Source organism: Dasypus novemcinctus, chromosome 18 (assembly GCF_030445035.2).
Source record: "Dasypus novemcinctus isolate mDasNov1 chromosome 18, mDasNov1.1.hap2, whole genome shotgun sequence".
Taxonomy (NCBI): domain Eukaryota; kingdom Metazoa; phylum Chordata; class Mammalia; order Cingulata; family Dasypodidae; genus Dasypus; species Dasypus novemcinctus.
The window spans coordinates 65,513,167-65,536,114 of NC_080690.1; the positions used below are offsets into that span (position 1 = coordinate 65,513,167).

General features: G+C 47.9%; 2 protein-coding genes across 3 annotated transcripts in view; both read left to right on the forward strand.

Moving 5' to 3' along the window:
* Window positions 1-10,577, forward strand: part of RELB (RELB proto-oncogene, NF-kB subunit) — a 39,191-nt gene extending 28,614 nt beyond the window's left edge. The window contains exons 10-13 of the mRNA XM_058279131.1: window positions 5,495-5,710; window positions 6,544-6,612; window positions 6,745-6,822; window positions 9,783-10,577. Coding sequence (XP_058135114.1) covers window positions 5,495-5,710; window positions 6,544-6,612; window positions 6,745-6,822; window positions 9,783-10,168 — 749 coding nt within the window. The 3' untranslated portion in view covers window positions 10,169-10,577. The remainder of the gene's footprint in view (window positions 1-5,494; window positions 5,711-6,543; window positions 6,613-6,744; window positions 6,823-9,782) is intronic.
* A 165-nt stretch (window positions 10,578-10,742) lies between these two features.
* The window catches only part of CLASRP (CLK4 associating serine/arginine rich protein), a 33,139-nt gene continuing 20,933 nt past the window's right edge, over window positions 10,743-22,948 (forward strand). For both annotated transcript variants that reach the window (XR_009181619.2, XM_058280411.1), the window contains exons 1-2: window positions 10,743-10,803; window positions 12,183-12,310. Coding sequence is in view for 1 of the 2 variants with exons in the window: in XM_058280411.1 (XP_058136394.1) it covers window positions 12,212-12,310 (99 nt within the window). In the remaining variant the exon portion in view is untranslated. The remainder of the gene's footprint in view (window positions 10,804-12,182; window positions 12,311-22,948) is intronic.

Sequence of the window (22,948 nt, forward strand, 5' to 3'; positions counted from 1 at the left end):
TATTCTTGTCAGCAGCACTGGGGATCTGTGTCTTTTTGTGTGTGTGTCATCTTGCTGCGTCAGCTATGTTTATGCAGCACCACTCCTGGGCAGGCTACATTTTTTTCATGTAGGGCAGTTCTCCTTATGGGGTGCACTCCTTGCATGTGGGGCCTCACTACACGGGGGACACCCCTGCGTGGCATGGCACCCCTTGTGCGCATCAGCACTGAGTGTGAGCCAGTTCACCACACAGGTCAGGAGGCCCTGGGTTTGCAGATGCTCTATCCTTTGAGCCAAATCCTCTTCCCTCTAATGTGTTTTTGATCTCACCTATTGTGTCTTTCATTCCCATGAGCTCTAATACTTTTCTGTTCAGGATTTCAAACTCTTTGTGCTTGCTCAATGTCTTCTTCTTTTTTTTTTAAGATTTATTTATTTTATTTTCTCCCCTTCCTCTCCTCCTGCCCTGCTGTTTTTGCTGTCTGCGTTGTCTTCTCTTCTCATTTTCTCTCCTTTAGGATTCACCAGGATTTGATCCTTGAGACTCCTGATAGGGAGAGAGGTTCCCTATTAATTGTGCCACCTCAGTTCCTGATTTCTGCTGTGCTTCACCTTGACTCTCCCCTTGTCTCTTTTTTTTTTTTTTTAAAAGATTTATTTATTTATTTAATTCCCCCCCGGGGGTCTGTTCTCTGTGTCTATTTGCTGCATCTTGTTTCTTTGTCCGCTTCTGTTGTCGTCAGCGGCATGGGAAGTGTGGGTGGCGCCATTCCTGGGCAGGCTGCTCTTTCTTTTCACGCTGGGCGACCTTCCTCACGGGCGCACTCCTTGCACGTGGGGCTTCCCCACGCGGGGGACACCCTTGCGTGGCACGGATCAGCGCTATGCATGGCCAGCTCCACACGGGTCAAGGAGGCCGGGGGTTTGAACCGCGGACCTCCCATATGGTAGACGGACGCCCTAACCACTGGGCCAAAGTCCGTTTCCCCCTTGTCTCTTTTTTGAGGCATCATCATCTTGCTATGTGACTCGCTTGCGTGTGCACTGGATCACCACACGGGCACTTGCGTGGGCACTGGCTCACCATGCGGGCATGCTTTCTCTTCTTCTTTTTCACCAGGAGGCCCCAGGAATCGAACCTAGGTGTTCCCATATGGTAGGCAGAAGCTCTATCACTTGAGCCACATCCACTTCCCCTCAGTGTCTTCTTGATGTCATTTATCTCTTTAAACATATTGTCTTTCAACTCATTAATTTGATTTTGGAAGTTTGTGTGCATCTCATTGATTAGTTCTCTCAAGTCCTGTGTCTCTTCTGGGCCTTTGATATATTACTTTTTGTCGACCATGTTGTCTATTTTCTTAGTATGGCTTGTAGTTTTTTGCTGATGTCTAGGCATCTGATTAGGATTTAGATTACTCAGATGCTTAATTACTATCTCTTCTGTAGGGATTTTTTTTTTTTTTTTTTTTTTTCTGTAGGGATTTAGTGTCAGGAAGCTTTGGGTTACCACTGCTCTTTGACTCTTGGTTCCACCTGGATTGGTAGGATTATCCCTGCTAGTTGCTCAAAACTGGGCACTGGACCCAGTAATTGGTTGTAGAATTCCTTCCTAGAACCTTGGGGAGGGAAGCTATAGAGACTGGAAAAAAGCCGCTCCTACTTATTTTTAATTTTCTTGCATGCATTTCCTTGTTCTGCCAGCAGATGGCGCTCTTTTGGCAGCTCTCAGTTCAATGTCTTGTAGACAGTACTTGTTGCAACACAAATATGTATGCTAGAGCTTCCTGCCTGAAGACTAAGAACCTTGTTATTCAAACTTTCTCTGAGACAGCTCTCCAGCCCCATCTGGCAGCTGCCTCCTTTTTCCTGTGTAGAAAATATTTCCACTCCCCTCTGAGTCCTCTACAATCAGTCCCAGTTAGTAGAGCAGGAAGATTGGGAGGCTCATATATCTTTAGCCCCTGGTGGGCTCCCAAGGCATACAGTGGTGCAACACCACCCAGCCTGGAAGGGCTCCTGGAACACAGCAGACAAAATTTGAGAGTCAGAAGCAAATCAGCCTTAGGCTGTGTCCCTCTTTCTCCCCTTTCCTGGGGAGGTGTGTCCTCAACAATCAGTACTAGCTAGAAGACAGGGAGATTGTAAGAGTTGGTATTCTCCAGTCCTGTGCCATCTCCCAGACCAAATTTGTGGGTCATTAAGCTGAGTCAGCCTTAAACTGTGTCCCTCTCTCTCCTCTTGCCTGGGTGGTGGATGCCTAGAGCCCCCATTGTCTGTAGGGGCAGCCCCAGGCCTGAGAATTCTAAGTGTCTTTGGTGTGGGGGAGGGTGCCGGCAGCAGGAGCTGCTGTTTTCAGCTCAGAGTTGTGTTGCCGCTGTTTTCCTCCTTTGTCCCTTTCTCCTCTGGGCGGTGTCCAGCCTTTTCCTGATGTCCTAAACACTACAAGATCTTTTTCTAGGCCTTTTCAGCCTGTCCTCTAGCTAATTTCCTGGAGAAGAGAATCCTGTGTCTTTCTAGTTCTCCTTCTTCCCAGAAGTCTGACTGTGAGCATTTTAAGGGCAGAGCCCAGGGTTGTATCCCCAGCATTGCCCAGGGGCCAGGTACACTTGAGGTTATCATAAAAAAATTTTAATTTCTTTTTGCTAGAAGGATATCTCTTTTAAAACCATTTTAACCATTTCAAGGTGTACAACTCAATGGCGTTTACCACATTCACAGTGTTGTGTAACCATCACCACTATCTAGTTCTAGAAAATTTTCATCACCCTAAAAAGCAGCTCTGTACCCATTACCAGTCGTTCCCCTTACCCCCTCTCCCCAGCTGCTGGCAACCGTGAATCTGATTTCTGTCTATGGATTTGCCTATTCTGGACATTTCATATAAATGGAATCATTCACTATGTGGCTTCTCTTTTTTTCTTTTAAGTGTGGTCTTTCTTTTGCTTAGCATAATGCTTTCAAGGTTTATCCAAATTGTAGCATGTATCAGAACTTACTTCCTTTTCATGACCAAATAATATTCCATTGTATGGCTATACTACATTTTGTTTATCCACTCATCTGTTGATGGACATTTGGGTTGTTTCCACCTTTTGGCTGTTGTGCATAATGCTGCTATGAACATTTGTGTACAAGGTTCTGTTTGAACACCTGTTTTCAGTTCATTTGGGTGTGCACCCAGGAGTGAAGTTTACATACAGTTTTTGAAAGATTTATTTACTTCTTCCCCATTCCTTAGTGTGCACTTGCTGTCTGCTCTCTGTGTCTGTTTGTTGTGTGTGCTTATCTTTTTTTTTTTTTTAGGAGGCACTGGGAACCAAACCCAGGACCTCCCATGTGGGAGGGAGACATCCAATGGCTTGAACCACCTCCACTCCCATACAATTTTGTAAAAAAGATTTATTTCTCTCCACCCCCTCATTGTTTTGCATTTGCTGAGTCTGTTTTGTTGTGTGCTGGTTTTCTCTTTTAGGAGGCACTGGGCACCTAACGTGGGATCTCCCATATGGGAGGGAAGTGACTAATTGCTTGGGCTACCTCCATGCCCTGCTTTGTTGTTTCTCATTATGTTTTCCTCCCCATGTCTCTTGTTGCATCATCTTGTGCATCAACTTGCCATGACTGCCAGTTGTGTCAGCTTGCTGTCTTGCTCGTTTTCTTCAGGAGGCACCAGGAACTGAACTTGGGACCTCCCATGTGGTAGGCAGAAGCCCAATTGCCTAAGCACATCCACTTCCCTCCCAATTTTGAATGAATGATTAAATGAATGAGAAAATGATTATTGGGTGACTCCCCTGTGCCAGGTCCTATGCAGATGGTGCGGTGCTGGGGACACATTTTCAGCTGCTCTCAGTTCAGTGGGAGGTGGGGGAAAAGATAAAAATCACAAATGTGATTAATGCTGAGAGGGAAAAAGACAGAATACCAGTATTGAACAGCAGGAAATAGATGTAATCCAGTGCACCTGGGAATGCTTTGCAGAGGAAGTGACATTTGAACTGCAATCTGAGGCTGCCAAGGAGGTTGTCAGGGACTGAGAGGTGGGGCCAGGCAGGGAAACTGATCCAGACATAGGTGATTGACTAAAATGTTCTGTCATTCATTCACTGGCTGATGATCATTCATTCACCTTTGGCAGGTGACGTCACCAACCTGAGCCTCACATTCCTTGTCCCTAAATTGGGCTAATAGGATGAAATGAGATCCCAATTGTCCAGGAACTACACTAGAAAGAGCATTGCCTGAGGGCTTTCCTTGTGCTATATCTGGAGCTTTCACTTTGCATAATGCTAGTAGGAACAATATGCTTAACCTGGACTGAACACCTATTATATGCTAAATCCTCTTCTAAGCCTTTTATTTGGACTGATTCATTGAATCCTCCTAGCAATCCTGTGAAGTAGCATTATCCTTCTGTTAAGGTAAGGAAATGGCCCAGAGGTATCAGGTAAATTCCCCAAGTTCTAGCAAAGCTGGTGGTTAAGAGCCTAGCTTTCCTGGACTCACATCCTGGCTATGCTACTTCCTGACTGTGTGACCTTGGATGGGTGACTTCTCTGTGCCCTACTTTCTTCATTTATAAAATGAGGCTTTTCTTGATACTTTGTTTGCAGGGTTGCTGTTGTGAGGCTTAGAGGCAATCCATGCATGCCAAACACCTGCAAAGCCTCAGTACATGGAGTTAGTGTGATGAGAGGCAATGCAATAAGACAAGAAAAAGAAATAACAGTCAGAGTAGCATGCTGAATACTGACTTTTGCTACCAGCTGTATGAGCTGGGGACAAGTCTTTTAATCCCTTGGCGCCATCTTTAAAATGGGCAGAAGGGAGTTAACATAACAGGCCTGAAGCTGTCCTTTGAAAGGCCAGCTTGGTTGGCATCTGATAGGAGTAGCTTATTGTGCCTACAGTGTTTTGTGCTGAAAACCTGCTTTCCTTTTGGGAGTCAGGAGTGCTGTAACAGACTAAGCAGAGGGTGCCTAAGTGACTAGCTCCCCTAAGGGCTTAGTAGAGGGCATTGGTTCTCTAACAAGCTTCCCAAGTAGATAACATTTCACATTTCGACTTACTGCTGGGGGAACTCCATGGGAAGAGGAGTAGGAGAAGCTTGTGTCTGGTTTCCTCTGGACTTTGTCCCTATGCCTTTTCCCTTTACTGACTGTCCTGGTGACTGTCCTGGTGTCCCTTCACTATAACAAATCTTAGCTATGCGTACAACTATATGTTGAGTCCTGTACGTCCTCTGAGCAAACAAGCAAACCTGATCGTGGTCTTGTGGACCGTGACAAAGTGGGGATACTGATTCTATTTTCCTCTTAGTTTGTGATAAGGATTAAGTATATAAAACACTTAGTGATTGATACACAGTAGGTGCACAACAAAAAGCCACTAGTGTGATTACTTTCATTCTTAGGAATATTTCATATTGATTCTGGGGGAGGCTGAGCATTTTGGGGTGCAGGCTGGTCAGTGGTCCTGGCTCGGCTGATGCCCCCCACTTCCCCACCAGAGGACATATCTGTGGTGTTCAGCACGGCCTCCTGGGAAGGCCGGGCCGACTTCTCCCAGGCCGATGTGCACCGCCAGATTGCCATCGTGTTCAAGACGCCGCCCTACGAGGACCTGGAGATCATCGAGCCTGTGACCGTCAACGTCTTCCTACAGCGGCTCACTGACGGGGTCTGCAGCGAGCCACTGCCCTTCACATACCTGCCTCGGGACCATGGTAACCACGGCAACCCAGGGCCACTCACCATCCCTGAGACTTGGTTTGGGTGACCCAGAGAGAGAGAGAGGGGAAAGGGTAGAAGTTGCAAGCAGCCTTGGAACCAAATAGTCTGGAGTTCAAATCCTGGCTCTGCCCCTTACTGGCTGGGTTGCTTTTGTCCCTCCAAGCCTGCGTTTCTTCCTGTGCACAATGGAAATAATAATAGAACCCATGTCATGGCATTTTGAGAGAACCCGACCATTCATTCCCTCGGCACACCTGCTTATGCCTGGCTCTGTGCTGGGGTCCCAGCAGTGACTGAGAGAGCCCCAGACCTGAGCTTTTGGGGCTCACAGTCCCAATGACAGCCCAGAGAGGGCAGGGCTGGGATGCAGAGGAGCTCAGGGGACTGGGGCAACCCAGATGGGGTACCTGACCAGGCTTAGGGGTCAGCTAGGGCTTCCTGGAGGAGGAGGCACAGCTGAGCCGAGGCCGGGAGGAGTAAATAGTTTGCCAGGGAAGTGGTGGCCATGGAGGAAGAGTGTTTTAAGCAGCTGGAACAGCAAGTGCCCTGAGACAGATAGTGTCTGGGGTGTTCCAGGAACAACCAAGAGGCCGGTGTGGCTGGAATACAGAGAACGAACAGGAAAGGGGTAGGGGCAAGGCGAGGAGGGTAGCAGACAAGTTCTTTAGGGCTCTTTAGGTCTTGGAAGTGAATTTGGGTTTTATTCTGATTGCAATGTGTGGATATCTATTTGCATGGGCTAGCCAAGAACTGGAACAGTTCAACAGTTTGCTAAATGGTCTTGAAAATCAATTATTAATGAATTATTATTGATTATCTCCTACAGACAGCTACGGTGTGGACAAGAAGAGGAAACGAGGGATGCCTGATGTCCTCGGGGAGCTGAACAGTTCTGGTGTGTCTCCCCTGCCCCCTTTCACACCTATTCCCAGATTCCTGCCCCTAACCCACCCCCCTCCCTCATCCTGCCCTAGGCAGGGGAGGGGGCTTTCGGGGTCAAAGGGTCCTCATCTCTGCTTTTCCTCAGACCCCCATGGCATCGAGAGCAAACGGCGTAAGAAAAAGCCAGCCTTCCTGGACCACTTCCTGCCCAGCCACAGCTCAGGTGGGTCCCAGCTCCATACCAGTCCCTGTCCCTCCGCTGGGGTGGGCCGAGGGTGAGCCAGACCCCTGCTTTTCCAACCTGTTCAGGCTCTCTTAGAGCTCCCTCAAGGTCAGCAAGTCACCACTTAGCCAGCAACATAAAGTGGAAAGAACAAGGGCCCCTGGAGACAGTCTGGAGGCTCCCTTCCAGGTTGGGCCATTTGCTTGCTGTGTGACCTTTGCCAAGTTGCTCCCACTCTCAGAACTTCGGGGGCTTGTCTGAAAAGGCTCAGCACACACCTACTTATTGGCTTTTTAAAAATTAATTTGTTCCTTTTCACAGACACTGTAGGGTAAGCCCAGAGTGCTCTGGGTGTGTTTATACATGTCGTCTGCACAGTCACACTATGGCCCAGCGCTAACTCACCCCCGTTTTACAGAGGAAGAAACTGAGGACAAGAGAGGCAAAATTTCTTGCCCGAGGTCACACAGCTAGTCTATGGGGCAGCGGAGATTTGAACCTGGTCGTCTGTATAGATTACTCATCATGCACATGAAGCAGGTAGCAGCCGGGAGTTGGCGTGGACAAAGGAGGGCAATCATTGGAGCTCAGCCCCCTTGAATTCAGAGCCTGTCTCCATCACCACCACCTTCTAGCCTGTCTGTCTATCCCTGCCTTCACCTCAGCCCACCCACTAGCCTCCAGTTTCCTTGAATCCCAACCCTGTCTTGCTGCCATCAGAAGGCACTTCCTCGCCTGCTGACCACTGGCTCTAAGAACTCTGTTACCAGTACTCTCGCTGCCCCAGAGTACCTGGCTCCCAGCCAGCTGCCAACTGCTCAGAGTCTGCCAAACCCTGGACCACTCCCGCCCAATCCTGCCTGGAGGTTTTGGGTACCACGTGCTGTGGGCCCCTGTAACTGGTAACCAATCCCCAGCAGCTCCACCTCTAGCAACCACCAATCCTGGCCCACCCCACGAACCTCCAATCATGCAAACCCCTCATTATCTGCCTCACCTGGCATTCATCTACCTTTGCCCTCACCCCAAGTTCCCACACAAGTCTAAAGCTTCCCTCACCTTGGTGCAAAGGTGACCTGGTATTATAGGATAGAAGTTAGGAAAAAGGTCTCTGGAATCACACTGTCTGGCTTTGAATTCTGTGTGATCTCTATGAGCCTCAGTTTACTTGTCTGTCAGATGTGGACCCTACCTTTTAGGGTCCTTTCTAAAGGAGATCATGTATGGCATACAGTACTAGCACAGTGGCTGTCGCAGTTAGTGCCCAGGAGATGCTAGGAACTTGCCAGAAATCAGGAATGCCTCCTGTATTTTGATCATGTTTAACTGCATTCACAGAAAACCCCAATATAGCAGGGGCTTAAACAGGATAGAACTTTATTTCTCCTCTCACATAGACCTAGTCCAGGGATGATACAGTGGCTGCATGATAATCGAAGATCCAAGCTTCTGCCATCTTCAGTTCAGTTTTCATCTTGTGGTCCAAGATGGCTACTATAGCTCCAGCCATAATAACCACATTCCAGCTAGCAGGAAAGAGAACTTGGACACTGGGTCCCAGAAATCCCAAATAATACATCTACTTATATCCTGTTGGTCAGAGCTCAGTCACATGATCATATCAAGCTGCAAGGGAGGCTGGGAATAAGAGTCCCAGCGGCCACCTGTCCAATCAAAACCCAGAGCAAGAAGGGGAGAAAGGTTATTGGAAGAGAGCTGGCAGTCTCTTCTGCCATCTTTTTTATTCATACCATCACTCATTTGTTTATTTAACAAACATTTATTGAACTACTTACCAGGCTCTGTTCCAGTTGCTGGGGTTATATCTGAGTACAAAAAGGACAGAAATTGATGCTCATGGGGTTTATACTCTAATGGGGAGAGAAAGACAATAAACAAGAAAAATAAATGAGTTATATAGTATATTGGAAGATAGGAAATGCTATGTAGAAAAATAAAGCTGGAAAAGAGGGTGGGGTGGGAAGTTCTATAGTATGAAGGTTCAATTTTAAATAGGAGAGGAGGGAGATAAAAATAATGACATTCAGATGGTCACTGTCAAAGTCCAAATGACATAAAAAAGATCTTTAGAGGTTATTAATTATAGCCACTGCTTTTGATATACCTATAATTTTAAATACTGCTTTTCACCACAATGAACTGTGTATTAACTAAGCTCTTTTCCAAATTTTACATATTGATTTCTGATTGCACTTTGTAATTATGATACAGGTATTAGCCAACATTTACATGTAATATATGGTGGCTGATTATGCATAAAACTCAAAAAGAAAAGAAAAAAAAAGAAAACTCAAAAAGAATGTGTATCTGAGATTGAAATAAAATAAGTTTAACATTGTCTAAAAAAAATAATGGCAATTCCAAGCCCTCGTTAATTAATTTCTTAAGCAGTAAGTAGAAAGTTCCAGGACACCAAACTTCAGAGATAGTTAAGGAGTTTCCCACCATTTATTTTTATTGAGATAATATTAGCATAATCAGATAGTGCTTCTGCTAGTTTATCAAAAGAGGTTTGACTTGTCTCAAAAACAGGTTCTCCCTTAATGACATTTAATTATATATCTTCCAATTTTGGGACTGGTGACTTCCCAACAGTAGTCTGCCCTGGTGTGGAGATTTCACTTCTTGGATTATCTCTATATTTGGGGTCCTTGCCCACTCACTCACTGTTTGGAGCCTTTTCCATCCGCATAATTGGGGGAAACTTTTTTCAACTCAGTTACAAACTTGCCAGTTGTGTGTGACTGAGTTCTTTTGCCTCAGTGCCTCTGCTTGTTTATCAGTGAGCACGATGATAGGTTCTCTCGAAGGTTCTCCGTGGGATTACAGGAGGCCACGCTGATGACTGTTAAGGGACTTAGCATGGTGCCTCTGAGGTGAGGGCCTGGCCAGCCGCTGCCCTGAAGCCCACCTCACTTCTTTCTCCCTTCTCCCTGTAGGCACTTTCCTGCCGCCATCGGCCCTACTGCCGGAAACAGACTTCTTCCCGGGCCACGTGTCCCTGCCGGGCCTGGAGCCCCCTGGCGGGCCGGATCTCCTGGACGAAGGCTTTCCCTATGACGCCACGGCCCCCACGCTCTTCACCATGCTGGACCTGCTGCCCCCCGCGCCGCCTCACGCCAGCGCTGTCGCGGGCAGCGGGGGTGCGGGGGCCGTGGTCCGGGAGCCCTCCGGCCCTGAGCCGCTGACGCTGGACTCGTACCAGGCGCCGGGCCCCGTGGACGGGGGCACCGCCAGCCTCGTGGGCAGCAACATGTTCCCCAATCAGTACCGCGAGGCGGCCTTTGGGGGCGGCCTCCTGTCCCCCGGGCCTGAGGCCACGTAGCCCCCAAGGCGTCGGAAGAGAGGGGCTGGGTGGGGAGGGAGGTGGCGGGGGGCCTGCGGGCCCAATCAGGATGTCCCGCCTGCCCTGGGCTGGCCTTCCAACCCCCTCGTCCTTCTGAAGCGGACATCTTCAGCGTCGCCCACAAGCTCAGTAGCACGGGTTCTACTTGAGCCCATTTTGAAAATGAGAAAACGGAGTCCGGAGAGGAAAGGGGACTTGGCTCCCATCCCACTGGCTTGTTAAAAGCTGCCTCCTCGCCCACAAGTGGGGGCACCTTCTCTCTCCGGATTCTGAAGAGAATGTACCTGTACATACGGGAGGAAGGGCAGAGCCCCGGCGCTCCTCCCCCAGGCCCGGAAGTAGGGACTAGGTTGTTTGTTCGGTCTTCCCAATAAAGATGAGTTTTTGAGCTCTGGGGGTCTCATCTCTTCTCCGCTTGGGAAATAGAGGGCCCCGCAAAGAGGAGAGCTTCCACGCTCCCCTCGGCCCCGCCTTCTCCAAGGCCAGGCCCCGCCCCTCGCGTTGGCGGAAGTGCGCGCCGCCACTCTCCATCCCCCTTCCCTTTGCGCGGCCTCCCTTTTCCGCTTCCGGTGCGGCCGCGCGCGAGCGCAGCGGTGGGAGGCGGCGACGAGCCGGTGAGTGCAGGCTGCCAGCCCCGACCCCTTGGTTTTTCGGTGGGCATCAGCCCATCTTGACCTTTGCCTCGGCCGCCCCCCGGGCCGCTGAGGGCCTCTGGTGGGCGCAGCCCCGAGGACCGCCCGCCCCGCACCCCCTGCGGCTCCATGGGCCTCAGGCCGCGCCCCTGTCCCTACAGTGGGCCCGAACTCGGCGGTGTCGGGACTGGCCCTCCGCCCTGCGGTCTGGCACAGGCCGCTGCTCCTGTCAAAAAACCTCAGTCCAAATCCCAAGGCCCCGACCCCGTCCACAAGCCCTGTCCAAACCCTCAGGCGCCACCCCTATCCACAAGCCCTGCCCCCAAAGTCACCATTCCCTCCGGTCAGCCAGCCCCGCCTCTTTGAGGCTCTACCCCTTTTTACTTGGGTCCCCCATCTCCCAATAGACCTCGTTCCTGCTCTGGTCTCTCCTTTTAGCCCTCCTCCAAGTTCCCCCCTTTCCCCCAGTTCTCATCTTCCATCCACACCCTTCACCTGCCCTCCTCCTGCTCCTACACCGCCCCTCTGCACCTCTGCTCTTTTCCCATAAAGCCTTTCTCCTTGTCCCCCACCCACCTTGATCTTCATCCTGCTACAACCCATTACCAACCCCACAGATGGCACCTGTTGGGGGGGGGGGGAGCACGTTTCTGCTCTTCCCCTTCCCCTGAGTTCCAGCTCCAGCTGTTGAGGCTCATCTCCAGACCTTACTTCAGACACATGATTGTCCCCTTCCAGAACCTTTCTGCACTGACCCAAGCATCTTGAAACCAGGATGCCCCTTTCCCAGGGATGCCCACCCAGAGTCACCTGAGGACTTTACAGAATGCCCAAGCTACTGAATCAGAGTAGTCAGGGATACGCCTGCGAGTCTGTCTTTTTAAGCCTTCCCAGGTGGTTCTGGTGCACAGTTCTGCAGCCTCACTTTCCCTCCCTGAAGCTGGGAGATGTGGTTTTTAGGATCAGCTCTGTCACCATCACCAACTTGTTGGGTGACTTGGATTTTGTCCATATGTTTTTGTTTTTTTTTAAAATCACCCTTCCCCCTCATGGCTCCCTCTTCTCTTTGCTCATTGTTTTTTTGCTCATGGTCTGCTCATTGTCTGATCATTTCTTCTTTAGGAGGTGCTGGGAACTGAACCCAGGACCTGGCTTCCATGTGGGAGGTGGGCCCAACTGCTTGAGCCACACCCACTCCCTGCTCGTTTTGTTTTTGCCTGTTATCTGTCTTAGGAGACACCAGGAACCCAGCCGGGGACCTCTCATGTGGGAAGTGGGTACCCAACTGCCTCAACCACATCTGCTCCCCTCCATATGGTTTTTATGGCCCATCTGACACTGTGTGTGTCCTTCTTCCCCAGGTTGAGCCTGCAGGCTTGGCCTCACCACCATGTGGCACGAAGCTCGGAAGCATGAGCGGAAGCTTCGGGGCATGATGGTCGACTATAAGAAGCGGGCAGAGCGGAGGCGGGAGTACTATGAAAAGATCGTGAGTAACAAGCCTTTAGTCTAGAGGGGACCCAGGACAGGATATCCTGGAGAGTAGGGCCCACCCTGGTCATCCTGGTAAATTTTGGGTATAGGAGTAAGAGAAGAGCCCTGTTTCCTCATGTGAATATTCATTAATCATTTCTTGCTTAGTTGTAAATCATATTCATAATCATTGTTAAAAACTTCTGGGTTCTATTTGGTATAGCAGCCTTCATTGCTGGTATCAGTGCTGATATTAGCAGGAAGGAGGAAAGTCTTTTCTTGGTAACACTCAGAGAGCAACCCAGATGTAAGACACATCACCTCCAGAGTGCTGAGCGCAGTCATTCTTGAGGTTTGGCTTGGCACACAGTAGGAGTGCATCAGTATTCATGAAGCGACATCTGACTGTGTTCTTTCCTGTTAAAACCCTTTGATGCTTCAGTTGCTTTTGGGGTATAGACACCACACTCCATCCCATGCCCTAAAAATCTCTTGTGGTCTAGCTTCTGCCAACCTTGAAACTTCATCCTTGGGTAGCTCTTTGCCACCACATGGCTTTGTGCCTGTAACGTGCCTCCCCCTCATCCATTTAACTCCTTGTCCTGAATATCCTAGCTTGAAATGGCACTTGCTGACTAGGTTTAGTTCTCCTGTTAGTCATGGGTTTTATATAGATATTCCCATTTACTCCTACATAGCTGCATCATTTCCGCAGCCTCCACCCTGGTCTGCCAGGACTCTTGTCCCTTCTTGTGCTCAGAACTCCTCCAGAGCTTCCTAGCTCCCTTGGGAGAAAGCCCGCACGCCCCTTACCGTAGCCTTCAAAGCTCTGGATGGTCAGGCCTTTGCCCCTCCTGATGCACACCTCCCTGCTCTCTGCCTGCTCCTTTGCTCAAGTCGTGCTAGCCTCCTTGCTGTTCCTCCATTGCCCCAAAACTAGAAGTGGCTCTTCCCACACTCCTGTTCATCTCTCAGATCTCAGGCCTTGGAGAGGCCTTCCCTTGTCCTCTGTACTAACTTAAGATCCCCCTGTAAATGCTGTCATCACTCTCTTTTGTTCTTCCTGGTGGAACAGCACATTCGTTGTATATATATGCATACATCAAATTATCTGTTGGTGATTTTCCTCCAGCTCTGAGACTGGGGTCTAGGTATACCTGGTTCACATTTGCATTTCAGTGTTTGCCTGACAAATACCATTTGAAAAAATAAATGAACAAAACAATAGTAATGAGAGCAGCTACCATTTTATTGATCCTGCTCAGGCACCAGGCTGTGTAAGAAGGGCTTTAAGTGCATGATTTCTTTGGATCTCCACAGTGACCCGTGAGACAAGCTGCTAGGTCTACCCTACTCCTCAGACATCCTGGATGCCTTCTGACATCCAGGGAGGACCCACTGGGCTGGAGGGAGAGCCTGTCTCTGGTGGCATCAGCATAACTATAACTTGACCATGAGGCCAAGGACTGGGTCCACTTTGGTCATAGTTGAGGGCCCAGCAGTGGACCAGGAGTAGAGTGAATGCTCAGGAGCGAGTAGCTGCTGTTTATTGAAGGCCTGTGAGGTGCCAGACCCAGTATCCACTATTTTGGTACATTCTTTGTAGACCTTTCAGCAGGCCTAAGAGGTAGGTACTGATGATCCCTGTGGTAAAGGTGATGTTAATAGCAGCTAGTGTCTCCGCTTCATCAAATCCTTACCCCAGCCTAGGGGGTGGTTCCTCTTGTATCTATTTGTAGATAAACAGGCTCCAAGTCACTGCCTACAGTCACATAGTTAGAAGGCAGGGCTGGAGTTCTAACCCAGACTCTGACACTTACCCTTTCTTAGCTCTTTACCTGGGCCTTCTACTGCAGAATTAAAGGTTCAGAAAGGTGAAAAAACTTGCCCAAGGTGAGACTTTAGGTGTGTGACCATCCCTTGAGCTTAGTTTCTTCCGTGTATGAAATGATATATTGTTTAGAATTAGGTTTGGTTGTAACCGAGTCCTACAATGTCAGATGCTTCAAAAAGGTGCATTTGTTTCCTTTTTGTATAAAAGTCCAGAGGCAGGCAGTTCTGCTCAGGGCCTTAAACTGGCTCATTTTGTTATTTTGCTGCACACAGCTTCTCTTCCTATTGTCTCAACGCCTAAGAGGGCTGCTCAAGCTCCAGCCTCGTGTCTCCATTCCATCCAGCAGAAAGGAGAAAGGGAGGGAAAGGGGGCAGAATTGCTCATGCCAGTTGTTGGCAGGTTTCTAGATGTTTTCACATGACATTTTCACTCACATCCCACTGGCCAGAAAATAGTCACATGATCACATACAGCTGCAAAGAAGGCTGAGAGATGTCAACTTTATTCTAGGTGACTTTGTACTCGGGTATATTAGTAGCTCTGTAACTACTGAAGAAGGGGGCATGGATATTCGGTAGCAATTAGTGATCTGCTACAAATGGTGGAGCACACAGAGCGCTTAACATAGACCTCTCCAGGATAACTGTTATTCACTAAGTGTTTTTGTTATTGAAATTATTGTTACTGGGCAGAGCTGGAATTTGTACCCAGGTTGATATGAATGGTGTAGTGGAAAGAAGGCTAGATTTGGGTCACTTAGAAGGCCTGGGATTCCAGACTCTCCTCCTTGTTAGTGGGGGTGCTCCCTGAGCTTCACTTCCCCCCACTGGACAGGGTGGTAACCAAGCCTTTTCATCAGATGATGGGCAAGAGCTTAAAAAACAAGTGCCCATGGGTGCGTTGTGGTGCAGGCCTGTACAAGCGGCCTTTGTCCCTGTCTGTGAACGTGATCAGCATTCGGATCCGAGTGGCCGTGCTGTGAGAGGTGGCCAGGCTGTGGCTGGTGCCTGCTCTGAGGACGGGATAGGGCTGCTGCAGCAGTTCTCTCCCTCATTTCCCGGGACCAAGAGAGGAGGCTGTGCGGCGAGTGTTGAAGCTATGGTAACTCGTGCCAGGTTGAATGACCGGCGTGGACTGGTTTCTCGGTTCCTGTTTTGTCCTCCGTCTTGCTCTCTCTCCCTGTCTTCACACCTAACTGACTCTGGTTCTGTCATTGCTTCTCCCTTGTCAACTTTCTTTTTTACTCAGTGGCTCGGATAAAGAAACAGAATCCCCGGTTGAGATGACAGTGGGGAATAAACAGATCTCAGCTCAAAGTCTCCTGCTCCAGGAAGTCCTTCCTGATCTCCCAGGCTCGGTCAGGCGCCCCCTGCCCTCTTCCCATCCCACATCCCAGCTCTAGGTCATTACTGTGTGGGGCCTGTGAGTCCCATGAGAACAGGGTCCTCAGTCACTGCCCTGTTCCCAGCACAAGGCCTAGCATGCAGTAGGTGCCTGCGTATCAGGGGAGTGAATGAGAGAGTGACTTCGTGAATTCCTCTGACCCCATCTAATCCTGGCCTCCCACCCAGGGTAGTTCACACCCAGATGTGTTACGCTCATTTTTGTTCAAATCCTAGTTCTGCTTAGTACTGGTGATCTCAGGCAAGTAGACCTCACTTTCTGAGCACGTTTCCTCATCTGGAATGTGGGGATAAGAATAATCCCTTGCTCCTATGATTGGAAAATTGAAGTGAGCAAAGGTACTTAAAGCTCTTAGCTCAGTGCTTGGCTCTTAATAAAGGCCTAGAAGATGGAAGCTGTTCCATTTGCCTTTACTTTTGAGATGTGAAAACCGAGGCTGGGGGGGTTTGTTGACATTTCCAGAATCTCTCAACAGAGCCAGCCCCTGGACTGAGGAACTTTAACCCCAGCCCTATGCTTTTCCCCCCTGCGCTGCTGACACTGCCCTTGGCATCCCCTTACCTGCCAAGGTCAGGGCTACAAACAGTGGCCCTCAAGCCTCTGCTGTGAGAACTGGCACCTGTCCTGCAGCAGTCTGGCTGATGGGTTCTTGACCTTGGACTTGGCTGGGGCCTGTCATGGGACTGAGGAAGCTGATGTGCTCTGAGGCCTGAAACAAGTGGAGGGAGGTGAGGGCGGTGCAGGGTGATGTGGAATCTAGCTGCGCCACCCCGGCCGGACCCTGTGGCCCTGGGCACGTCTCCTCCTCCATTTCTCCAGGTGTGGAATGAGAATGGTGACAGCGCAATGTCTGGCCTGCAGTAAGTGTGCGACAGATGTTAGCCATGATCATTAGTGACACGTCCTTCTCCAGCTCCTTGCGTTGATCCTGCTGGCTGGGGCTGGGGTTGGGAGAGGGAAACGCAGAGCCAGGAAGGGCAGGATCTCAGGAACCCGGAGCTGACCCTTTCTTCCCTGAAGAGACTCTTGTCTCCTCATCTGGTAGAGGGGCTTTGCTCCCTCTTTCCTTCATTCAGTGCTGCTGTGTCCCTGCTGTGTGCTGGGCCCTGTCATATTCACCGGGGATACTGAGTGAACAAAACAGAGATCAGGGCCTTGTGAATTTGCATTCTAGGGTGAGAGACAGACGATGCGTGCATCTAGAGTAGTCTGTCAGGTGGTGATGGGTGCTCTGAAGAAAACAGAAGTGGGGCTAGGACACAAAGTCAGTGAAGGGGTGGGGGAACTGTTTAGCTGGGTCGGCGAGGAAAGCCTCCAGAAAGAAATCTGAAGTAAGGGAGCAGCTGAGCGCAAGAACGTTCCGGGTGGAGGGACCAGCAAGTGTGGAGGGCCCAAGGGGCAGCAGGGGCATGCCTGGCCTTTCAGGGAGCCCAGGAGCAGGGTGCAGAGTGGGGTTGGGGTGTAGAAGTCAGAGAAGGGGTGGACCAGAGCTGGACTTTCTTCAGGGAGACGGGCTCTGAGCAGAGGAGGGTCATGGCCTAATATGTCTTAGCAGAGTCCCTCTGGCTGCTGCGTGGAAATGGACTAGAGAGGGCAAGGGCAGGGAGCGCAGGGAGAAGACCCCTGCGTGGTCCTGGGAGCCGAGATGCTGGTTGGCGGGGAAGGGTGGCTGGGGGGCTAGCGGGAGGTGGCTGGACTCTGCCAGCTGATGCTCCTGGGGGCTTCTCTGCGATGGCACATGGATGGATCCTGGTGCTCAGGCAGCTCAGCGGGAGTAACCCTTTTGTGGTACTGGTGTGGCACCTGGGCTTGCCATCCCCATCAGGGCCTCAGGCCTGAGGGCCATCGGTCAAGAACATGTTCCCTGCTCTGCCTCTTTTTTTTTTTTTTTCTTTTAACAACTTTATTGAGATATAACTAATGTGCCATACATTTCACCCATTTAAAGTTTTTAGAGTTGTGCAGCCATCATTACAATCAATTTTAGAATATTTTTATTGCACCCAAGAGAAATCCTGTACCCATTAGCAGTCACTCCCCATTTCCCCAACTACCACTCGACTCTCTGGCTCTGCCTATTCTGAACATTTGTCTGTTTTTTGGCTTCTTTCATTTAGCATGTTCTCAAGGTTCATCCATGTTGTAGTATGTATCAGTACTCCACTCCTCACACCTCCCATCCTTCTCCACATTAACATCTTCTTCCATCCATTTTTACGGCTAAATGATACTCTGTTGTGTGGATAGACCAGGTTCTGTTAGCTATTCATCCATTGATAGACATTTGGATTGTTTCCCCTTTTTTGACTGTTATGAATAATGCTGCTGTGAACATTTGTATATATTCTCCTTTCTCTCTTGGGTACACACCTAGCAGTGGAATTGCTGAGTCCTGTGGTAACTCAAACTGTTTTTTTTAAAGATTTATTTTTTATTTATTTCTCTCCTCTTCCCCCTCTCCCCATTGTCTCTCTCTCTGTCCATTTACTGTGTGTTCTTCTACGTCCACTTGCATTCTTGTCAGCAGTACCAGGAAACTGCGCCGCCTTTTTTTTGTTGCGTCACCTTGCTGCGTCAGCTCTCTGTGTGTGTGGCCCCACTCCTGGGCAGGCTGCACTTTTCTTTCGCGCTGGGCGGCTCTCCTTATGGGGCTCACTCCTTGCGCGTTGGGCTCCCCTACGCGGGGGACACCCGTGTGTGGCAGGGCACTCCTTGTGCGCATCAGCACTGCTCATGGGCCAGCTCCACATGGTTCAGGAGGCCCTGGGTTTGAACCCTGCACCTGCCATGTGGTAGGCGGATGTTCTATCAGATGAGCCAAATCCACTTCCCATCTTAACTTTTTGAGGAACTGCCTGTTTTTCGAAGTGGCTGCACCATTTAAAATTCTTTCGGCATTGTGTGAAAGTTCTGGTTTCTCCACATCCTCACAAACACTTGTTACCGTCTGTCCTTCCCATTATAGCCCTCCTTCAGGCCTCCCCATGGGCGTGACGTGGTTCCCAGTCGGGCTTTGATTTGCAATTCTCTGGTGGCTACTAACAGCAAGCTCTCTCCTGTGATTGATTAGCCAGTGCTGGTATCTTAGAGGCTGGTCCAGGGCAAAGTGCTCATGCCTGCCTTTGAAGGGGTGGCCCTGGGATGTGGGCAGTGATGAACCTGGGGTGATACTATAGGTTTGGTAGTAGGGTGATGCTGGCTTCAGGGAGTGAGTCTGGAGGGGTTCTCTTCAATTTTATGGCTGACTTTGAGCAGTATGAGAGTTAATTCTTGGAATGTTGGTAAAATTGCCCTGTAATGCCATCTGGTCCTGGGCTTTTCTTTTTTGAGAGGTTTTTGATGACGGTTTCAAATCTCTTTACTTGTTATTGGTCTGTTACTAGTTATTGAGATCTATTTCATCCTTGCATGAGCCTTTTAATTTCTGTGGGCTTGGTAATGTCCCCCATTTCTTTTTTTTTAAAGATTTATTTTATTTATTTCTCTCCCCTTCCCCCCCCCCCCCCCGTTGTCTACTCTCTGTGTCCATTTGCTGTGTGTTCTTTTGCGTCCGCTTGCTTTGTCAGGTGGCATTGGGAAACTGCATCTCTTTGTAGTTGTGTTATCTTACTGCGTCAGCTCTCCATGTGTGTGGCACCACTCCTGGGCTGGCTGCACTTTTTTCACACAGGCTCTCCTTGTGGGGCTCACAACTTGCACGTGGGGCTCCCCTACGTGAGGGTGCCCCTGCATGGCGTGGTACTTCTTGCACGTGGCAGTGCTGTTCGTGGGCCGGCTTACCACATGGGTCAGGAAGCCCTGGGGATCAAACCCTGGACCCTCTATATGGTAGCGAGATACTGTATCAGTTAAGCCACTTCTGCTTCCTTCCCCGTTTCATTTCTAATAGCTATTTGTGCCCTCTCTTTTTCTCCGTCAGTCAGTCTAGCTAAGGTTTTTAGTCTATTCAGAGAACCAACTTTGTATTTTGTTGATTCGTTCTATTGGGTTTTTAAAAATTATTATTCTCTAATTCATTTATTTCTGCTCAAATCTTTGTTCTTTCTTCCGCTTGCTTTGGGTTTAGTTTACATTTCTTTTTCTAGCCTCCAGGTGTTTGATTAGGGCTCTGAACTGAGCTCTTCTTTATCAATAGAAGCATATTGGTCTGTATTTTCCATCTGAGAATTACCTTCACTGTGTCTCATAAGTTTTTTTTTCTTACTTTTTAATTCCACCTCTATAAATTTTTTGATATTTACAATTTAAATAAATGGAGTCAAATAATAGGCAGTACTTTATGTATGGTTTCTTTTTTTTAAAATTAAAAATTTTTTTTTATTTATTTCTCTCCCCTTTCCCTCCACAGTTGTCTGGTCTCTGTGTCTATTTGCTGCGTGTTCTTCTTTGTCCGCTTCTGTTGTTGTCAGCGGCAGGGGAATCTGTGTCTCTTTTTGTTGCGTCATCTTGCTGCGTCAGCTCTCTGTGTGTGCGGCGCCATTCCTGGGCAGGCTGCACTTTCTTTAGCGCTGGGCGGCTCTCCTTACGGGGCGCACTCCTTGCGCATGGGGCTCCGCTACGCGGGGACACCCTGTGTGGCATGGTGCTCCCTATGCGCATCAGCACTGCGCGTGAGCCAGCTCCACACGGGTCAAGGAGGCCCGGGTTTTGAACCGCGGACCTCCCATGTGGTAGATGGACGCCCTATCTGTTGGGCCAAGTCCATTTCCCTATGTATGGTTTCTGTCACTTAGGATCCAATGACTTTTTTTTTTTTAAAACAAATGAATTGTATCGATATATATATTAATAAAGCATACAATCCATCCAAAGTGTATAATCAATGGTATTTGGTATAATCACATAATTGTGTGTTCATCACTACAATCATTATTAGAGGATTTTCATTATTTCAATAATAATAATAAATAAAATAAACAAAAAAACTCAGTTGACCAGTGGAGCTGGTGTAACTCAGTGGTTGAGCATGTACTTCATATCTACGAGGTCCCAGGTTCAATCCCTGATGCCTCCTTAAAAAAAAAAAATTCCATAAATTTTGATATGTTGTGTTCTCATATTCATTTGTCTCAAGTTATTTCTTGATTTCCATTGTGATTAAAATTTTTTAAAATATTCCTTTTATTTTAATCCTTAAAATATCTTTCTTTTTATTTTTCTTATGAGGAAAGTTGTAGTTTACAGAAAAATCATGTTGAACATGCCCCCATTTTCCCCATATACCTGCCCCCATGTTTAACATTTTGTGTTGTTGTGGTACCTTTGTTACAACTGAGAGAATATTATAATTGTACTATTAACTGTAGCTCATAGTTTACGTTAAGGGTCACTATGTTGTACAGTCCTATGGTTTTTAAAAATTTTTTATTTTTATTTTTTGTTATAGCAACATATATACCACCTAAAATTTCCCCTTTTAACCACATTCAGGTATATAATTCAATCATGTTAATTACATTCGCATTATTGTGTTGCTATCACCATTATACTTTACCAAACCATTTCCATCATCCCAAATAGATACTTTGCACCAATTAAGAATTAACTCCTGGGGAGTGGATGTAGCTTAAGTGGTTGAGCACCTGCTTCCCATGTGTGAGGTCCCAGGTTCAGTCCCTTAAAAAAAAAAAAAAAGGAATTAACTCCCCATTCCCTGCCCTCCAGCCTGTGGTGACCTGTAGTTTAGTTTCTGACTTGATGAGTTTGCATATTTTAATTATTTCATGTCAACAAGATCATGTAATAGTTGTCCTTTCATGTCTGGCTTATTTCACTCAAGATGATTGATGTCTTCAGAGTTCTTCCATGTTGTTGTTTGTGGCTGCATACTATTCTGTTGTATGGACATACCACATCTTGTTTATCCATTTATCTGTTGATAGACACTTGGGTAGCTTCCATCTTTTGGCAATTGTGAATATTACCACTAGGAACATTGGTGTGCAAATATCTCTCTAAGTCCTTGTTTTTAGTTCTTTTGAGTATATACCTAAAAGGGAGTTTGTCAGGTCATATAGTAGTTTTTGTTTGTTTGTTTTTTAATCTGGCTGTGTCATTGTCTTTTTGGTGTGTCACTTTACCATGTGGGGGCCTGCACCTGTCCACGCTATGCAGGTCTGGGACGCCTGTTTTCTTTTTTTACCAGGAAGTCCTGGGGATCGAACCTGGGTCCTCTATGTGATAAACAGGAGCTCAATTGCTTTAGCCACAGATATTTCCCCATATAGTAGTTTTATACTTAACTTTCTGATGAACTGCAAACCGTTTTCCATGGTGGCTGTACTATTTTACATTCCCACCAATAATGAACAAGTATTCCTATTTCTCCACATACTTTCCAACTTGAATTTTTCATTTTAAAAATAGTAACCATTCTAGTGAAATGGTATCATATTGTGGATTTGATTTGCATTTCCCTAGTGGGTAATGATGTTGAGCATCTTTTGATGTGCTTTTTGGCCATTGTGTGTTTTCTTTGGAGAAATGTTTATTCAAGTCTTGCCCCTTCTTTAATTGTCTTTTAGTTGTTGAGTTGTAGGATTTCTTTCTAAATTCTGGATATTAAACCCTTATCAGATAATGTGGTTTCCAAATATTTGCTTCCTTTCTGTAACTTATCTTTTTATTTTCATGTTGAAGGCCTTCGATGCACTAAGGTTTTAAAATTTTGATATGATCCATTTATCTACTTTTTCTTTTATTGCTCGTGCCTTGGGTGTAAAGCTTAAGAAACTATTGCCAGGAAGCGGATGTGGCTCAACTGATAGAGTTCGATCCCTGGGGCCTTCTGACCCATGTGGTGAACTGGCTCACACACAGTGCTGCCATGCACAAGGAGTGCCCTGCCATGCAGGGACACCCCCTGCATAGGAGTGCCCCACGTGCAAGAAGTGCACCCTGTAAGGAGAGCCGCTCCGTGTGAAAAAAGCGCAGCCAGCCCAGGAGTGGCATCACACGCGCAGAGAGCTGACTCAGCAAGATGACACAGCAAAAAAGAGATGCTGCTTCCCAGTGCCGCCGGATAATGCAGGCAGACACATGGCAAATGGACACTGAGAGCAGACAATGGTGGGGTGGGGGGAGGGAGAAATAAATAAAATAAATTAAAAAAAAAAAAAAAGAAACTATTGCCTAACAAAAGGCCCTGCAGATGCTTCCCTACATTTTCTTCTAGGAATTTGATAGTCCTGGTTCTTATATTTAGGTCTTTGATCATTTTGAGTTAATTTTTGTATGTGGTCTATGTTTCTTTTACATATGGATGGGCATCCAGTTTTCCCAGCTCCATTTGTTGAAGGAACTGTTTTTTCCTCAATTGAGTAAACTTGGCAACCTTGTCAAAAATCATAGATATGAGGCCTAAATAATGTAAGGACATTGCATGTTCATGTATTAGAAGACTAACTATTGTTTCTT